Source organism: Tursiops truncatus, chromosome 2 (assembly GCF_011762595.2).
Source record: "Tursiops truncatus isolate mTurTru1 chromosome 2, mTurTru1.mat.Y, whole genome shotgun sequence".
In the NCBI taxonomy this organism is placed as follows: Eukaryota; Metazoa; Chordata; class Mammalia; order Artiodactyla; family Delphinidae; genus Tursiops; species Tursiops truncatus.
The window spans coordinates 105,288,519-105,308,033 of record NC_047035.1 but is presented as its reverse complement, the minus strand read 5'-3'; the positions used below and the strand labels follow the sequence as shown (position 1 = coordinate 105,308,033).

At 38.7% G+C, this 19,515-nt stretch overlaps 2 protein-coding genes across 16 annotated transcripts in view; one reads left to right on the top strand and one right to left on the bottom strand.

Annotated features, from left to right (window-relative positions):
- The window catches only part of LACTB (lactamase beta), a 63,049-nt gene that overhangs the window by 29,130 nt on the left and 14,404 nt on the right, over positions 1-19,515 (bottom strand). For 6 of the 15 annotated variants that reach the window (XR_012330174.1, XR_012330168.1, XR_012330167.1 and 3 more), the window contains 4 exons: positions 17,983-18,073; positions 15,635-15,763; positions 12,326-12,537; positions 10,192-10,298 (listed from right to left, as the gene is read on the bottom strand). Coding sequence is in view for 4 of the 15 variants with exons in the window: in XM_019947793.3 (XP_019803352.1) it covers positions 17,542-18,073 (532 nt within the window). In the remaining 11 variants the exon portion in view is untranslated. Of the gene's footprint in view, positions 1-261; positions 369-5,441; positions 7,014-10,191; positions 10,299-12,325; positions 12,601-14,179; positions 14,567-15,634; positions 15,764-16,678; positions 18,074-19,515 lie in introns of those variants that run through there. The other 9 variants (XR_004525200.2, XR_012330169.1, XR_012330171.1 and 6 more) reach the window with 8 other exon arrangements.
- Positions 5,461-8,983, top strand: RPS27L (ribosomal protein S27 like). The gene is made up of 4 exons (XM_004316253.4): positions 5,461-5,601; positions 6,488-6,596; positions 7,561-7,671; positions 8,786-8,983. The coding sequence occupies exons 1-4, from the start codon at positions 5,596-5,598 to the stop codon at positions 8,812-8,814; spliced, it is 255 nt and encodes an 84-aa protein (XP_004316301.1). The 5' UTR covers positions 5,461-5,595; the 3' UTR covers positions 8,815-8,983.

Here is a 19,515-nt window from a genome sequence, read left to right as displayed (position 1 = left end):
TGGTTGAGGGGCCACCTGCTGATGCAGGGGACATGGGTTCGTGTCCCGGTCTGGGAAGATCCCACATGCTGCGGAGCGGCTGGGCCCGTGAGCCATGGCCGCTGGGCCTGCACATCCAGAGCCTGTGCTCCGCAGCAGGAGAGGCCACAACAGTGAGAGGCCCACGTACTGCAAAAAAAAAAAAAAAAGGGGATGGAAAAGGATATAGTTATGTGCAAAGAATTGAAATCTTAGGTAGGAAGAAGAGATTAAAGAGCTTACAGGAAAGTGAATTTCCTTTAATACTCAGTCTTATCCCTGCATGTGTTTGGAGACTTTCCAGAGAGTAGTTCCCAAACTCTAGTAGATGGTGAAGTATTTTTACTGCTCTATGGGGAAATGAGAAGACAGCATAGTCAGCTTTTCCAAAAGTTAAACATTTTCAGTGTTTACCATGAGCGTAGTCTTTCACACCTGTTTGTTATTACAGGCTTTTTTTTTTGTAATTTGTAGTGATAATTTTTTGAGAAAGAGAATGTGTATGGGTCTCTAAAATGTCTGCATCTGGCTCACAAGAGAGCTGACAACACAACGTTCTCCCTCAAATTAGGGGAAGACAGTGACAAGTCCAGACACTTGCAAACAACTACTCTCAATTTTCATGGAAGACTTACAGCAAAGTTTCATTTACTATTCCATAATACATGATATTATGACAAAATACCATTTACTTCTTTTGGATTGACTGAGACAGGGAAAAACTTAATATCCAGTATTGTCAAGGTTGTGAAGAAAGGGGCATTCTCAGACATTTACATCTGGATTGTAAATTGGTTTGACTTTTCTGGAGGGTAATTTGGCAGTTTATATTATAAATCTTAAAATGTGCATAACTTTTGACTCAGCAATTCCTTTTTAGGAATATCCTAAGGATGATCAAGGATGGACACCAAGACTTATCTACAAGAATGTTTACTATAGCGTTATTTTAATAGTGAAAAATTGTGGGGATGGAGTATTGAGTGTTATATTTGACAGATTTGGGCGGTGGGTAGAGGGGTATTCATTATTGTATTAATTTTCTGTTGTTGCTCTAACAAATTACTACATAAAGTTAGTGGCTTAAAACAACACAAATTTATGTGCAACATCATGGATGGACCTTGAGCACCTTATGCTAAGTGAGATAAGCCAGACAGAGAAGAACAAGTACTGTATATTATATGTAGAATCTAAAAAAATCAAACTTGTAAAAAATACCCCAAGAAACAGAGTAAAATGGTGGTTACCAAGGAATGGGAAGTGGGGGGTAAGATTGATGGTGTTTAAGGGTACAAACTTGTAACGAGTACTAAAATAGCCATAAAGATTTTTTTTAACATCTTTATTGGAGTGTAATTGCTTTACAATGTTGTGTAGTTTCTGCTGTATAACAAAGTGAATCAGCTATATGCATACATATATCCCCATATCCCCTCCCTCTTGTGCCTCCTGCCACCCTCATCCCACCCCTCTAGGTGGTCACAAAGCACCGAGCTGATCTCCCCGAATGATGCAGCTGCTTCCCACTAGCTATCTATTTTACATTTGGTAGTGTATATAAGTCCATGCCATTCTCTCACTTCATCCCAGCTTACCCTTCCTCCTCCCCGTGTCCTCAAGTCCATTCTCTACGTCTGTGTCTTTATTCCTGTCCTGCCCCTAGGTTCATCAGAACCATTTTTTCTTTAGATTCAATATATATGAGTTAGCATGTAGTATTTGTTTTTCTCTTCCTGACTTACTTCACTTTGTATGACAGGTTCTAGGTCCATCCTCCTCACTACAAATAATTCAATTTCATTTCTTTTTATGACTAATATTCCATTGTATGTATGTGCCACATCTTCTTTATCCATTCATCTGTGGATGGACACTTAGGTTGCTTCCAGGTCCTGGCTATTGTAAAGAGTGCTGCAATGAACATTGTGGTATGTGACACATTTTGAATTATGGTTTTCTCAGGGTATATGCCCAGTAGTGGGATTGCTGGGTCATACGGTAGTTCTATTCTTAGTTTTTTAAGGAACCTCCATACATACCTCCATAGCAGCTGTAACAATTTACATTCCCACCAACAGTACAAGAGGGTTCCCTTTTCTCCACACCCTCTCCAGCATTTATTGTTTATAGATTTTTTGATGATGGCCATTCTGACTGGTGTGAGGTGATACCTCATTGTAGTTTTGATTTGCATTTCTCTAGTGATTAGTGATGTTGAGCATCTTTTCATGTGTTTGTTGGCAATCTGTATATCTTCTTTGGAGAAATGTCTATTTAGGTCTTCTGCACATTTTTGGATTGGGTTGTTTTTTTGATATTGAGCTGCATGAGCTGCTTGTATATTTTGGAGATTAATCCTTTGTCAGTTGCTTCATTTGCAAATATTTTCTCGTATTCTGAGGGTTGTCTTTTCATCTTTTTTTATGGTTTCCTTTGCTGTGCAAAAGCTTTTGCTTCATTAGGTCCTATTTGTTTATTTTTGTTTTTACTTCCATTTCTCTAGGAGGTGGGTCAAAAAGGATTTTGTTGTGATTGATGTCACAGAGTGTTCTGCCTATGTTTTCCTCTAAGAGTTTTATAGTGCCTGGCCTTACATTTAGGTCTTTAATCCATTTTGAGTTTATTTTTTGGTATGGTATTAGAGAGTGTTCTAATTTCATTCTTTTACATGTAACTGTCCAGTTTTCCCAGCACCACTTATGGAAGAGGCTGGCTTTTCTTCATTGTATATTCTTGCCTCCTTTATCAAAAATAATGTGACCATATGTGCGTGGGTTTACCTCTGGGCTTTCTATCCTGTTCCATTGATCTATATTTTTGTTTTTGTGCCAATACCATACTTAGCATACTGTCTTGATTACTGTAGCTTTGTAGTAGAGTCTGAAGTCTGGGAGCCTGGTTCCTCCAGCTCCGTTTTTCTTTCTCAAGATTTCTTTGGCTATTTGGGGTCTTTTGTATTTCCATACAAATTGTGCATTTTGTTCTAGTTCTGTGAAAAATGCCAGTGGTAGTTTGATAGGGATTGCATTGAATCTGTAGATTGCTTTGGGTAGTAGAGTCATTTTCACAATGTTGATTCTTCCAATCCAAGAACATGGTATATCTCTCCATCTCTTTGTATCATCTTTAATTTCTTTCATCAGTGTCTTATAGTTTTCTGCACACAGGTCGTTTGTCTCCTTAGGTAGGATTATTCCTAGGTATTTTATTCTTTTTGTTGCAGTGGTAAATGGGAGTGTTTCCTTAATTTTTCTTTCAGATTTTTCATCATTAGTGTATAAAGAGTTAATATACAGTTTATTGAACATAGAATATTGTAAGAATGTAATGTGATAATTATTGTTACAATGGCAACCATATTACATAAATATATCAGAGTAACACATGTATACCTTAAATTTATACAATGTGACGTCAACTGTATTCAAAAAAATAAATAAATGTTAAAAATAGATAAAACAACACAAATTTGTTATCTTACAGTTCTGTAGTTCAAAGTCTGACCTGGGTCTCACTGGGAGAAAAATTGAGGTGCTGGCAGGGCTGTGTTCCTTCTGGAGGTTCTAGGGGAAAGTCCATTTCCTTGTCTTTTCCAGCTTCTAGAGGCTGCCTGCAATCCTTGGCTCACCATCCCCTTCTTCCATCTTCAAAGCCAACAACATGGCATCTCTCAGGCTCTTCTTTCATCACCACATGTCTCTCTCTTTCTTTCTCTTCCACTTTTAAGGATAATCCAGGATAATTTTCCTAGTTTAAAGCCAGCTAATTAGCAATCTTATTCCCACCTGCTATATAACTACAGGTCCTGGGGATTAAGAAGTCTTTGGGGGCCATGATTCTGCATACACAATTGTATTATTCCATATACTTATCTGTCTGAAAGTATATAATATTAATATTTTAAATATTAAGTATTTAAAACCCAGCTGTAATGTCTATTTTACTTTATTTTTTTTCCAGACAGAATTTTTATTTTATTTATTTATTTATTATTTTTGGCTGTGTTGGGTCTTTGTTGCTGCATGTGGGCTTTCTCTAGTTGCCACTACTGGGGGCTACTCTTCCTTGTGGTGCACGGGCTTCTCATTGTGGTGGCTTCTCTTGTTGCGGAGCACGGGCTCCATGTGCATGGGCTTCAGTAGTTGTGGCATGCGGGCTCAGTAGTTGTGGCTCGCAGGCTCTAGAGCTCAGGCTCAGTAGTTGTGGCGCATGGGCTTAGTTGCTCCATGGCAGGTGGGATCTTCCTGGACCAGGGCTCGAACCTGTGTCCCCTGCATTGGCAGGTAGATTCTTAACCACTGCACCACCAGGGAAGTCCCCCTAATGTCTATTATAGTGTATGGATGAAATAAGGACATATATTCACAGGATGAATGCTATGTGCCCATTAAAAGTCATAGTGTAGGAGAACATGTAGTAACATCGAGTGATTTTCATTATACAGTAAGTTGTGGGGGGAGGGGATCAAATCTATAAAAGAATATGTACAAGATGATACCAATTATGTAATACCAAAACCCAAAACAAACCTACATGCAAGTGAATAAAAAAAAGTCTGGAATGATAAGGTCAGAATATTAATAATGCTTATCTCTGGATGGTGATTTAAATTTTCTTCTGTTTTTCTGCATTTTCCAAAATGTACATTACACATGTACTATGTTTTCGAAGAGAAATAAAAATCGATCTAGAACGTCTATCTAGGACAATTTTCTGATGAAGCGTCTCCTTGGTTTCTTAGCTTTTGACCACACGCACTCACAGGATGGTCCTCTTCATCAAAAATATTTCAAGTCTGGCCATCGGCGACACTCGCTGTTTTTTTCATGCTCCAGCTGTCTGCTCTGGAAAGTGTGACCCACGGAGGACAGCAAGGAGCCACACGATGAACTTAAGCACGGCAACGAATCGCTGCTTCTTAAAAACTTTTTTCAAGGCCAAGCAAACCCAAGGCACAGCTACATCCCGCGAAGAACTTAATAACCGGTACCGGTACCTTGGAAGCAGGATGCGCAAGTAAACGAGCTTCTTTCATAATCTCGCTAGCACGTGTTAATGGTTTTAATTAATAATATTGTTTTTAATACATAAAAGAACAGAGGCATCACCCGTGTGCCCGCCCGCAGGGCAGCCTAGAGCGGAAGGCTTGGCGGCGGGACCTACGACAAGTGACCAAGCGTGCCCAGCCGGGTCCGCTCTGCAGCGGTGCCGGCGCTCCCGAAGCCCGAGGGGGCTTCCCATCCGGGCGTGCACCGCCTGAGCCCGGCCCCAGGAACCACTTGCCCAGGGCGAAACCCTGGGGACGGCGGCCTTAGCCCAGGAGCCCGTTAGGTTCGCGGGCTTTGGAACTCGAATGGGCAAGGGGCTCGGCACCTCCCCTCGCCCGCCGCCCGCGGATCCCGGCCGGAGCCAGCCCTCACCACAGAGAGGAGCGCCTAGAGTCAACGGGCCCGCCGCTCCGCTCCTCCCAGCCTCCTCTATCCCGGAAGTTGACGCCGCGCTCCCGGTCGCGTGCTGCTTGCTTGGGGTGTCGCCTTAGAGATCTGCACGGGCTGGGCTTGCGAAAGGATCAACATGCCTGTGAGTTGTTTACTTTCGGGCTTCGCGTTTGTGTCTGCCTTCTCTGTAGGCCGAGGGGCCCCAGGGGCGGGCTAGCTCGATGGCTCCGCGGGCCCCCGGGGCTCCCGGCCGAACGCGGCTCGGCGGCTCGGATCCCGCGGCTCTTTCGCGCGTGGTGGACTTGTTGGGACTTGCCCGGCGGCGCGGCAAGTCGGGCCCTGCCTGGGCGTGGAGCCGTTGGGACTGCACCCGGCGCCGCCCTGGGTGCAGTCTGGAGTCCATGGCTGGGAGGGGACAGCTCCCCGGGTACCTTAGTCAGCCCTCCTGGGTTTCGGTGGGAACCCGCGAGGCTGTGACCGTTGAAGTCTTCTTGCACTCCTTTTGCTTCGTGGGTCTTGCCCCCGTGCCTTCTCTCGGAAGCGATTTCCTACTTGTTTCCTTTTTGAAAACTGTCTTCGCAGTTGCCTTACAAATTATCAAGGACCGTCTCGTGTCAGCCACTTAAAAGAGTTATCAGATGTTGAACCCTGGGGGCAGAAATCACCTCGGTGTTGGCATTCGCCGGGTCTACCTCAGCGACTTGTACTCTCAGCGGGTCCAGGGTCCGGATCACGTTCTTACTTAGCACCACAGTTTTATTTTCACTGGCGACTGTTATTAGTTAAGAAGAACGGAGCTAACCTTACCACATGTTTCCTGATCGTTCCCCTTAACCGGAACTTGGAGAACACAAGCATTATAAAAAGTGTTGATGAAAGTTAACAGGCTTTAAAATAAGTAACATCTAAAGTGTTGTCTCTGCTGAATATGACTGTTATTCCTATTTTTGCATGTATATTTCACATATGGTTAAATCGGCCAGAGTTGTGGTGTCATTCTAGTAGTAATAATATGCTTTTCTATTCAGTTGGCTAGAGATTTACTGCATCCTTCCTTGGAAGAGGAAAAGAAAAAACATAAAAAGAAACGGCTGGTTCAAAGTCCAAATTCTTATTTTATGGATGTAAAATGTCCAGGTAAAATTTCAAACTTTAACTCCTTTCCTAAGGAAAATTTCTATAAGGATTACTTACAGAATTTCTGTAAGGGTTACTCATAGTGTGTTGTTACGTTTCGATATTAGGACCCGAAGTGGGATTACAGAATTGGAATGTCATAAGGGTTATTTCCATAATAAACCACTTTAGAAACATTTGGGTGGTGGGGGTGTGTGTGTGTGAAGATGGGACTCCACAGGGGACATGACATTGGACTTATTAAGTCTTTAAGCTGTTCAGATGATAAGTTTTCTTTTTCACGATGCAATGAAAAGTATATTGATTCTTCAGTGTAAAGCTGCGGGGTCCGGTATGGTGGTCGTTAGCCATATGTGGCTACTGAGTTCTTGAAATGTGGCTAGTCAAAATGGAAAAATTCTTTCTCATTCTTTTTTTCTTGAGGTATAATTGACATAAAACATTATATTAGTTTCCGGTGTGTGATCTCATGATTCGTATTTGTATATATTGGGAAATGATCACCACAATAAGTCTAGTTAATATCTGTCACCATACATAGTTACAAAATTTTTTTTCTTGTGATAAGAACTTTTAAGATATACTCTCTTAGCAACTTTAAACTATTCAATATGGTATTATTGACTATAGTCACCATGCTGTATCTTTTTTTTTATGCTGTATCTTTAAGTGTGAAATATACACCAGATTTTGAAGATGTAGCATTGAAAACAAAAAGGCTTTGATTATATGGTGAAATAATAATACTTTGGAAATACTGAGGTTCAATAGAATATATTATTAATTTCACTTTAAAAAAAAAAAACTTGTTTTTAATGTGGCTACTAGAGAAGTTTGTTACATATATGGTTTGCTACTGCACAGCACTGAAGTTCCTAATCTTTTACAGGGTCTTTACTAGAAATATGTTGAACAGGTACTGTGTTTTTTTCTGCTTTTCACTTTTAACACTTCCCTTTTTCAGGCTGCTACAAGATTACCACGGTTTTCAGCCATGCTCAGACAGTGGTGCTTTGTGTAGGTTGTTCAACCGTGTTGTGCCAGCCGACAGGAGGAAAGGCCAGACTCACAGAAGGTAAATCATTTGGCATTTTCTAACCCAGTGATCAGATTTTATGATTTTAAAATCTCTCTCTTTACTAAAAATCAGTTTAAAAGAAATCTTAAATTCATAATTACCAAAATAATTTTTATCTTTTATTGCTCTTTTAGTAAAGAGTGCCCTGTTCAATTAGATAAGTTTGTACTCTTGACCTTGTAAAGAATTGCTTTATCTATTATTTTTCTTAGTTTAGAGCACCTGATTCTGTTGTATTTAGTCAGTTTGCTTAACTTGGAATGTTAGACATAAATCAGAATGGAGCAAAAGAATAAATACATAAGATATCTAAAAACATAGGATTTAAAAATTTCTCCTGTAAATATTTTGTTTCAAATGTACTTGGTACATATGATTTAAGATAGTTTTAATCATTGCTAGCTAAGCAACAGATAACTATATGAAAATGTCAGAGGTTTGATTTCTCTGAGCAACTTATGATTAATATAGTCTAATTTTAATTCTTTCACTTTTGTGAAGAAAAAATAATACATATGTATATAATTTTCCATAGTAGTACTTAGAGATTTACAGTTCAATAGTGATATTTGAAATTTGCTTGTGGTATTTTGAGGAGCTGTGAATTCCATGTTATTCTCATTGGAAGAGTTATAAGTGGATTGCCAATAAATCCAAGATCTATTTGGTGTCACTTTGTGAGATCTAACTGAAATTAACACAATATTTAAATGCAGTATTGCTCTTAAAAATGTACTTGCAAGATTGCCAAAACCTTTATATCATGCCATGATTTTAGAACTTTGTGTCCATGTGCCGACAGATGATTAAAAGGGTGCATCTGTACCAGAATTTTCCTAAAAGATCTGAAATGAACTCTAATCAGAATTATTTTCTTGAACTCCATTATAACATTTGAGAACAGAGAGTGACAGTCACATCAGAGTAAATTCAAATATAAAAGATATCTTTTAGCAAATTTCTGGTATAAAAAAATAAATAACCTATATATGAATATTACTCTAGTATTTCTAAAACTTAAGCTTTTATGTAAAAAGTATTTTTTGTCATTAAAACTGTACCAAAGATAGAATAGACTTGTGTTTAATATGCTCTTGTGATTCCTTTGCAGGGTGTTCATTTAGAAGAAAGCAACACTAATGATCCACACAACTTCCTGAATTTGTGTTCTATCACAGAAAGCCTTATCAGTTCAGTAATTCCAGTTAATCTACCAAGATAATGTAATTATGTTTAATTTTGTAAGGTATACAACAGTGCTCTCCTATTTTGCTGTCAGTTTTTCAATAAAGTTTTGATTATGGGCAAACTTCTTTTTTTCAAGTATGTGTTAATGTACTATACATTTATATATGCTGTGTATATGAATTTGGTTTAAACATTTTTAAAAGGGTATTCTGATTAGTTTGTGTCTCACTTCAGGAGTAGAAACTTTAAATATTTGATTTTCAGTCCTTTTCCAAATTTCTGTGAGGGGGCTAAATGATTACAAATGGAAAGAAGTTCACTATTTATTAATTCTAAATATAGTTTTGGTATTGTAACTATGGAAACATTTATAGAAGTACATATTTAATGCAGTAATAATCACTGGATTTATATGCCCATAACATACTGTATATTTTAGTACAGTAACTGCAGCTGGGGTCTGAGTTATAGAAAGCTCTTTTTGGGGCAGAAAATTTGAGAGGAGGAATCAGGAGTAGCATGATTTACCCAGGATGTTCTAGCAGGGGGCAGTAGATGGTATTGAATTCTCTGGTCCAGACAGGTGAGCACTCCTGACTGAAAAATGTGTTGAGTGGTTCTGTTATCTCATTGTCACTTTTATGGTTTATGAAGTGGCCCTCGGGAGTTAGGGGGTAGAGTGTATCTTTCCCTCTCTAGCACCTATATGACTGCTCGTTAGATTGGGAAGATAACTGCTTCTCTTTTACCTGTTACCTTTAAGGCAGGCACTGAAGACAGTCATTTCCTATCAAGAGGTGTTCCTACATATATACACCCCCAATCCGAGAGACTGATCCTTTAACATACTGATTGGTATATCAGAGGAATGTTGCATGAGAACTGAAGAACTATGGAAAGTTTGGAGCGTATTTAATATATGGAGAAATAAATAACTCAGAGCTTCCCAAACTTTCTTGGTTTATGGCATCTTTAGTCTCAGTAATTTTTTCATGGAGTGCCCTGGCCAAAAGAAATACCTAACAGTTAAATTTATTAAGTAGTTAGGTTCTAGCAACTGTAGTAGCCATTTGAAAAAAAAGAACACATAAATTAAAAGCAAAGTGATAATTTTTACCTCATTCTTAAATTACCTACTAATGGAATGAGTGTGCCTTTTGGGCACTGCAGTTTCTCAAAATTGGGATCATGTTGGACACTGCCATCCTCATTTTTTTTCACATTGATTTTTGCATAGTACTAGCTTTTTATCACAGCAATGGCTCAAAACCCAGCTTCACAAAGATACATCATCAAAGGGAATGTGGTGCTATCTAATGTAACAATTACCTGGAACTAGAAGTTTGCATGGTATCCAAAAGATGTCAAGTATCAATGTTTCTCCCATGATGCTCCAAGCCACCTCAGCTTGCACAGTTTAGGAACCTTGGAAAAATCTGTGGTAAATAAGGAGCAAATTCCTGAAAATGTTCTTGGAAATAGTATTGGAAGAAAGTATTGTACTTTAAAGAACCTATCTAAGGATTAATTTAAAGAGATACTTGGCACTGGGAACTGAATGGTATATTAAGTTTTACTTCATTATTAATCTAAACATATTACTGGGTTTGAAAAATGCTCAGTAGAAAACACTCAGACTTTTCCAAACTTCAAGGTTTGCCACATACATTATTTACTGAATTTTTTTCTTTAATACTATTATTTATATTGTCTTCATTGAGCAGGCTCAGCGGCCATGCCTCACGGGCCCAGCCGCTCCGCGGCATGTGGGATCTTCCTGGACCGGGGCACGAACCCGTGTTCCCTGCATCGGTAGGCGGACTCTCAACCACTGCACCACCAGGGAAGCCCTGTAGACATGTTTTAAATTCTCTTGGGTATATACTTAGGAGTGGAATTGCTAGGTCATACAGTAACTCTGTATTTAGCTTGTTGAGGAACTGCCTGTTTTCCAAAGCAGCTGCACTATTTTACATTCCTACTAGCAATGCACAAGCATTCCAATTTCCTACATCCTTGCCAATACTTGCTATTGTCTATTTTTTTTATTATAGCCATCTTAGTGTGTGTGAAGAGTTATCTCATTAGGGTTTGATGTGTATTTCCCTGATGACTAATGATGTTGACCATATTTAAATGTGCTTATTGGCTATTTGTGTATCTTCTTTGGAGAAATGTCTATTCAGATCCTTTGCCCATCGTTAACTGGGTTGCCTTTTTATTTTTGAGTTGTAAGAGTTCTTACGTATTTTAGATACAAATCCTTTATATATATGGTTTGCAAATATTTTCTCCCATTCTGTAGGTTGTCTTTTCACCTTTTGTCCTTAGAAACACAAACATTTTAAATTTTTATGAAGTCTAATTTATCTAATTAGATATGGAAAACAGTATGGAGTTTCCTTAAAAAACTAAAAATAGAGTTACCATTTGATCCAACAATCCCACACCTGGGCATATATTGATATCTGGAGAAAACCATAATTCGAAAGGATACATGTACCCCAATATTCATAGCAGACCTATACCAGGTTGACTGTTATTTTCTTACCTAGCAAATCCTCACATTAGAAAAAAATTAGGGAGACTAGTCCTGTCCGATTTAGTTAAAAGCCTACATCTTACATTTTTCTTAGGGAAGCAGGTTTAGTTTCGCTTATTCTACAGGAACAGAATACTGGAGCTGCCACTGCCTTCTGGACCCAGAGCTCAGGAGACGCCAGCTTCAGCCCTGGTCGATATTTTGTGTTTGTATTCTGAAGTCCATGAGTGTCTTTTTCATTTTTTCATTTCACATTTTATATATCATGCTATGTATATAAGAGAGGGGGTGTGTAAAAGCATGACTCTACTGTGCCATCTTTGTCTTTAATTTGCATATTAATAACAAAACTTGTGTATTTTTTATTTGCAGCCAGATTTACTAATTAAAATCCCAATTACATGTTTATTCAGTTTATGTGACTTAACTTTTTTATTTTTGCTAAGCGCTCCATCTATAAAATTGCATGCCACTAACTGTCCTTTTATTGGGTCTGTAAATTTTTAGAGATGCTTTTTTTATGGGAAGACAAGATAATTTTAGAACAGGCTTTTGAGTCAGATATGCCTGGATTTGAAATGAGTTCTAATGGTTAACGCTTGTGTGACTTTGGGCAAAATAAGTACAATAATTTCTATTTAATCAGGTTGTTTTGAAGACAACATATATAAAGTGCTTAGCACAATGCCTGACACATAGTAAGTACTCTGTTAATAGTATTCTTTTAAATAAAAAAGGATCCTTTGTATTCAAAATCAAGCACTTTCAAGTTCTGTTTTTTTCTTCCAAATTATTTACCCACTTCATTACCACACTGGAGCATAGTTGTGTTAACTATTGCTGCAAAGGAAGTCACCCCAAAATTTAGTGGCTTAAAATAATGACGACATTCTTTTTCATGATTCTGTGGGTTGGTCTTACCTGGGCTCACTCATGCATGGAGGCTCAACTGGACTGGAAGGTCCAAGATGGCTTCAGTCACATGTCTGGTACTGGCCGTCAGTTGGGTTATCCAGTAAGGTAGTCTGGTTTCCTTACGTGGCCGTCTTGGGGGCAGTGTTCTTGGAGGGTGAAGATGCAAGTTTGATGGCCTCTTGAAGCCTAAGTGCTGGAACTTGTGAAACATCATTTCCCTGGGTCAAAGCAAGTCACAAGGTCACCTCTGGTTCAAGGGAGTGGAGAAATAGACACCACCTCTGGTTGAGAAGAGAGGCAAAATCACACTGCAAAGGAGCATGCACAATGGAATGGGAGGAATTTGTGGCTATTAAAATTTTTACCACATGTTGGGAGAACTCCAATATTTATCAAGGTTATTCATTCTCTAACCCATGAACATGTCCACAATCAATTCTTAAAGAAATGCTGTATTCATTTCCCTATTCTGGATGAGCACAGAATATAAGTGGGAAATTTACATTAGAGGAAATCCAGATGGCCAATGAACATATGAAAATAGGTCTAACTTCACTAACAATAGGTAAATGCAAGTAAAAACAACCAGATACCATTTCCCATCCATTGCATAGTCAAAAATTGAAAGTCAGTGTTGTCATATAAACAACAGAATTAGGTTCAACCATATAAAATTGTTTATATTCATGCATTTTTGAGGTAGAAAAACTGCAATTTCATATGGTCAAAGGATGTTCCTTATAGCACTGCATATAATAGTAAAAAAAAATCCATCAATAAGAAAATGGATAGTATAATGTGATATAGTCATACAGTGTAATATTTCATAGCAGTTAAACTGAATTTATATTTACCAACTTGACCAGATCACAAAACAATGTTAAATTTAAAAGGAGAGTGTAGAAAACATCTATACTATGGTGCTATTTGTGTAAATGTAAATAATACAATTTAATACTATATCAGATATGAATATATATACTTGGCTGTGAAAGTATTAAATAAGGGACTGGAAGGATATACCCCAACTCCTGACAGCAGATTCCTGCAGGGCAAAAGGAGTGGGACTTTGGGTGGTGGTTCTAGGGGTCTTCAGCTTTATCTATTATGTTTTATCTATTAGTATTTTTTAAAATATTTATTTATTTGGTTGCACCGGGTCTTAGTCGCAGCACGTGGGCTCCTTAGCTGTGGCATGCAAACTCTTAGTTGTGGCATGCATGTGGGATCTAGTTCCTGGACCAGGACACGGAGTCTTAACCACTGCACCACCAGGGAAGTCCCTAGTATTTTTTAAATGAAGAAAATTTGACTAAATGTTAACATTTTAAATTCTGGGTATTGGGATTATATGGGTATTTGCCATGTGAACCTTTTGTGCTTTCTAGTATTTTTTTTTCTTTTCACAAAATAAAAGATCAATTAGCTATTCTGGTATCCTCTAAGAAACAGAACTCAGACTATTTGAACCTGAATCAATAGCAAATAACAATATAATTCTTTAAGCCTATAGTTATGAAAATGTAACTGTAAAATCCTAAAAGGTTACAAGGTGAGGTTATTATTCTATAAAAGTAATCTTTTTTCTTTATAAAATGCAACAATGAACTCTAACCCATCTATGTTTTTTCTATTAAAAATTACAAAGGCATATTTCCATAATCTCAGCTTTCAAATCTGGGGTAGAATTTTAAACTTTTGTATTCTGTGATAGGAAGGTAAAGCAAATCATTTGTTGTCAATAATCACCTTGACAAGTTGTAAATTTCAGGAAAAAAAAAAAAGAACTAAAACACAAGAAATTTGTGTCAAGTTCTCTTGTGTTCTTTTCCCTAATATTAAGGACCAGCCACACCAGAATTACCACTTTGGAAGATGTAGAAATTTATCAATGCTGTTTCTAACAATATTAAGTAAGAAAATAAGTTATCATAGCAAATAGGAACTCCATCTGAGGTCTGTGAACCCCTGATGTTTGTACATTGGTTCATTTTCTGAGAAAACTGCCAGCTCTTCTCCGAGCTTCAACAAGAATTTAAAAGGTGAAAAACCAGTCTAAAGCAAGTACCCTGCTCATAATGCACATTCACTAACTTCACAGGGCTCTTCACACTTCGTGGTTCTTCCCGCACAGACAGTTCAGTCACGCTGCACTTCTCCCGGACACCCAGACAATGCTCTTCCCTCCTCTCCCAATGTAAATGTCACCTCCTTGGCAGCTCCAAGCAGTTCGCTCTGTGGTCTGTGCTAAGGTTCAAAGCTCACATTGATATCACATGATCAAACTAAAAACAGGTATCTGCCAATATCAGAAGTATTTTTTTAATTGCCATTAATTTGATTTGCTTTTAGTCACAATATTTAATGTTTAAAATTTAATAACATTAAAGGAAGGCATTTTATATTTATCAAAGACAGCATGGATTGAAAAATTTGACAAATATGAATAGAAGACCTAAAGGTCAGGAGAAGCCAGAAAGAAATAAGGAGATGAAATGCATCTGTTGTAGGGAGCTGCTTTCGCTGTACTTTGACCCCTCAGAAATATCCATCTACTTACCTTCACAGATCAAAGTGGAGTGAAGAAACAGGCTGAGAGCTCAGAACTATAGAAAAGCCCTCTTTTATTAGACTGTATAAAAACTTTGATTTCTTTTTGAATTTTCCTGAATTCAGTCTCCAATATTCGTCATCTATGGCTGTTACACAGTATTTTCCAGTACCTCAACACTACAATAAGCCATCCATGGAGCCAGTCTCCAAGATAGTTCCCAATGAACCCTATCCTCTGGTATTTAGCCTTTGTGTAGCCTTCTCCCACATTGAATCAGGGTGGGTCTGTGTGACCAGTAGAATTTGGCATAGGTGATAGTGTATGACCTCCAAGGGTAGATTATGAAAGACATTGTGGCTTTTGCCTTGTTTCTCTCTTTAATCATTCAATCTGAGGGAAGCCATAGGACAGTCAAGCAGACCTATGGAGAAGTCCATGAAGTGAGACATTGAGACCTGTTCCCAAAAGCCAGCAAGTAACAGAAGCCTCTTGCCTATAGCCACATGGGTGAACTATCTTGGAATGAGATCCTCTAGCCTCAGTCAAGCCTTCAGGTGACTGAAACTCCTGCTGACATCTTGCCTGCAGCCACAGGAGAGACCCTGAGCTAGAACTATTCAGCTAAACTGCTCCCAGAACTTATGAAACAGAGAATTTGTGAGATGGGGTAGTTTGTTATGCAGCAATAGATAATTAACGCTCATTACACTAAATAAAAGAAGCCAGACACAGAAGGCCACATATTATATGATTCTACTTACATGAAACATCCATAAGAGGCAAATCCAAAGAGACAGAGAGTAGATTGGTGGTTGCCAGGGCCCGGGAGTAGACAGGAATGCAGAGCAAATATTAATGGGTATAGGATTTCTTTTTTGGGTGAAGATGTTCTGGAATTGAATGGGTACACAATCTTGTGATTATACTAAAACCACTAAATTGTACAGTACACTTTAAAGGTTGAATTTTAAGGTATGTGAATTGTGAATTCTATGTGAAATTACCTATTTTTTTACATTACAGACTTTGATACCTGGAAGTGGAGTGCAGCTGTAACAAACACCTGAAACGTGGGGATGAATTTGGAAGAGGACAGTAAACAGAAGTTGAAAGGACTTTGAAAAGAGTGTCAGTGAAAGCCTGAGGAACCCTGAAGAAACTGTTTAGAAGTATGGTGGCCTTTGAGGAGGCTGCAGGCATGGACTTAAAGGAGAGTAAGGAAAAATGTTACTGGAAATTGGAGGAAAGAGGATTATTGTTCTCCAGTGGCAGAACGTTTAGCAACACTGTTGCCTGCAAGACCACAGAAAGTAGAAAATATGCCTAATGAACTGGGTGAATCTAGCTGAGATTTCCAGACACAGTGTTGACTCTTGGCTTCTTCTTGTTGCTTATGCTAAAAAGAAGGAGAGAGAGAAGCTAAAGGAAGGACTACTAAACAAAAATGAATCAATAATTGATGGTTTGGAAAGTTCCCAGACTCCCCAGATGGCAAAAGATGCTAAGATTAGGAAACAATTTCAAAGCAAAGATAAAATTTACAGTACTTCCAGGAAAAAAACAGTCTAAAGACAAAGTTGAGGGTATGACTATAAAACCCTTTATGACTGTGGAAAGAACCAAGATGGTGCCTCGAAAGCTATTTAAACAATAGGCCTTAATAGAAGCTTAACAGTGTTTTCTCCAATTGTCTCAGCAGAATTCTAAGTTAGAGAGGGGTATATTTTGAAGAGATTTGGGGGTATGGCTTCTTTTTATTAGCATGAACCTCAATGAGATTAGCAAGAACCTCAATGGGACTCACAAAGTTTTTAAAAATTATATTAGCAGGAAGACTGTTAACTTAGACTGAAAGGAGAGTACAAAAGAGCCCTTTGGACCCTCAAACTTGTACAAGCGGAAAGCAGGCTGAGAAAGCCACTCAGATGCAAACACATATTGCCTCTCATGAAAAAAACAGTAACTCAGAGGGCAGAACTAAGAGCTCTGAGAACACAGCCAGGAGCCAAGAATTATTCTCAAGCCTTGAGTACTAATCAAGCAGCTGCCAACCTGTGTCTGGTTGGATGTGGGGAACAAATAACATCTTCAGTTCACAGGTCTTAGGATCTGTGAGTGAATGAGCCATTTGGCAAGGATTTCCTCCAGGACCAGAGAAGTCTTTAGAAGACTACAACATCTTATCTGAAACCGCATTACAGACCCTGGTGCCAGACCCACCCAACCAATCTACTCCTAAATTCCTGAGCCTCAGAAACCATGGGATAATAAATATGTGTTCTTTTAAGATGCAATAGATAACTAATATACCATTTCTCATAATCTTGTTTCTGCTGTCATATTAAAAGAACAATATTATGAGGTTCCTGTCAAATGAGATTTTCTCTATACTATACATTTAAAAAGTACATTTTTATCAGAATGTTTTATTTCAAGAATTAACACTTTTTTCAAAAAGTAAAAATATAGTTACTTCCCTGAGTATAAAGAATTCATCTTACAATAAAAGACAATTACAAAATTAAGCAATTAGAGGTACATAATTCTCTGCATTCAATTATACTCTATTACAAATTTATTCTTTAAAATCTCATGTATTTGGGGACTTTAATGTTTCAAAAAAACAAACAAAAACAAAATCATAACGGCTCGTTTTGCACCTGTGATGTTAAGGCATGTCTGATCTGTCTTTATCAAATTCCAGAGCAATCTTTAAAGCAGTGTTGTTGAGGCCAACAGATTGCATGTTACATATGATAGAAACAACTGTTCCTCTTGGGGGAAACTTGTTATTTATAGCTTCTGCATCCAGTTCTTCAGGAAGGACCAGTAGGACACTACTGGCACCCACTGCACCTCCAGTGTGTGAGGCATAATGCCGTTGCTTCCTACAAGAACCATATGTTTGCTTCTTTTCCACAACACCCCATGCCATTGCATATTTACCCTCTTTATCCCAAGACATCTCTGTGTTAGGCACTGGTGTCCAAATCATAAGCATTGTTTCTGGTTTGAGATATCCAGGTAAAAGATTTTCATTTGAGTTCTTAAACAGCCCGACTTGGTAACCATACAGCATTGCATTCCCAAATTTCAGAAGGTCACCTACTGTAGACAGAAATCCACCACCAGCCCATTTATAGGAGTTATCCACGTAAGGTGTGTTGACAAGACGTCTCTTTTTATTGTAAACATAAAATCTAAAATGAAATAAGAATAGTCATTAAAAATTTGATAGTCTATTATTGACTTTATACATGAAGACGAATAGGAAAATGTATACATAAGACAGATTGTATTTCACTGTAGTGAACATACTTTCTCAGAAACTAACCACTAATTTTCAGTATGAAAATGAAACAGAGATAAGTGAGTAATTAAAGTATAGAAAGTGGGTTGTTTTTTCTATTGGCAAGGCTTGCCCATGCTAAGTGTATCAAACTTCTAATACCTGTAAAAAATGTACTGATTAGTACTACACATGCTATTTTCCCCGTGCACATGCAGAAACACCTAATGTTTGGTAGACATTTTCAGTCCCTGGGCTCAATGAATCATGTGCCACATGTAAATTTTATAACTGAAAATGTATATATGGGGATGTTCAGAAATAAGATTAATATTTGTAAGGAGACTATTTCTCCTGGTTAAAAATACATAGAGATACTGTGTATAATGATGTGATGTGGTACTTTCTTGGTGTAGTGGAAGAAGCAGGAGTTAGCAAATCTCAGTTTGAATTCCAACTCTCACCCTTACTGGCTATGCTTATTTGATTTGATTAACAAACACTTATACCAGCGGTCCCCAACCTTTGTGGCACCAGGGACCGGTTTCACGGAAGACAATTTTTCCACGGACCGGGGTGGAGGGGGGATGGTTTGGGGATGAATTAAGCACATTACATTTATTGTGCAATTTATTTCTATTATTATTACATTGTAATATATAATAATTATATGACTCACCATAATGCAGAATCAGTAGGAGCCCTGAGCGTGTTTTCACTTGTCACTCACTGATAGGTTTTTTTTTTTTTTTTTTTTTTTTTTTGCGGTACTCGGGCCTCTCACTGTTGTGGCGTCTCCGGCTGCGGAGCACAGGCTCCGGACGCGCAGGCTCAGAGGCCATGGCTCACGAGCCCAGCCGCTCCGCGGCATGTGGGATCTTCCCAGACCGGGGCACGAACGTGTGTCCCCTGCATCGGCAGGCGGACTCTCAACCACTGCGCCACCACGGAAGCCCACTGATAGGGTTTTGATATGAGTCTACAATCACTTGATTTATTATGGTCTCTGTGCAGTCAACCCTGTCTGCTAATGATAATCTGTATTTGCAGCCACTCCCCAGCACTAGCATCACCGCCTCAGCTCCATCTCAGATCATCACGCATTAGATTCTCATAAGGAGAGCGCAGCCTAGATCTCTCACATGCGCAGTTCACAGTAGGGTTCGCGCTCCTATGAGAATCTAATGCCGCTGCTGATCTGACAGGAGGCGGAGCTCAGGCAGTAATGCAAGCGATACGGAGCGCCGCTCACCTCCTGCTGTGCGGCCCAGTTTCTAATAGGCCACAAACCAGTAACGGTCCGTAGCCCTGAGGTTGGTGACCCCTGACTTATACAGTTCTTACTATGTTCCA

What these genes read in the sequence shown, in the direction of transcription:
- RPS27L (XM_004316253.4), top strand. An exon ending in TATGGATGTAAAATGTCCAG is followed by an intron (nt 6,597 to 7,560) that starts GTAAAATTTCAA and finishes TCCCTTTTTCAG; the next exon opens with GCTGCTACAAGATTACCACG. An exon ending in AAAGGCCAGACTCACAGAAG is followed by an intron (nt 7,672 to 8,785) that starts GTAAATCATTTG and finishes ATTCCTTTGCAG; the next exon opens with GGTGTTCATTTAGAAGAAAG.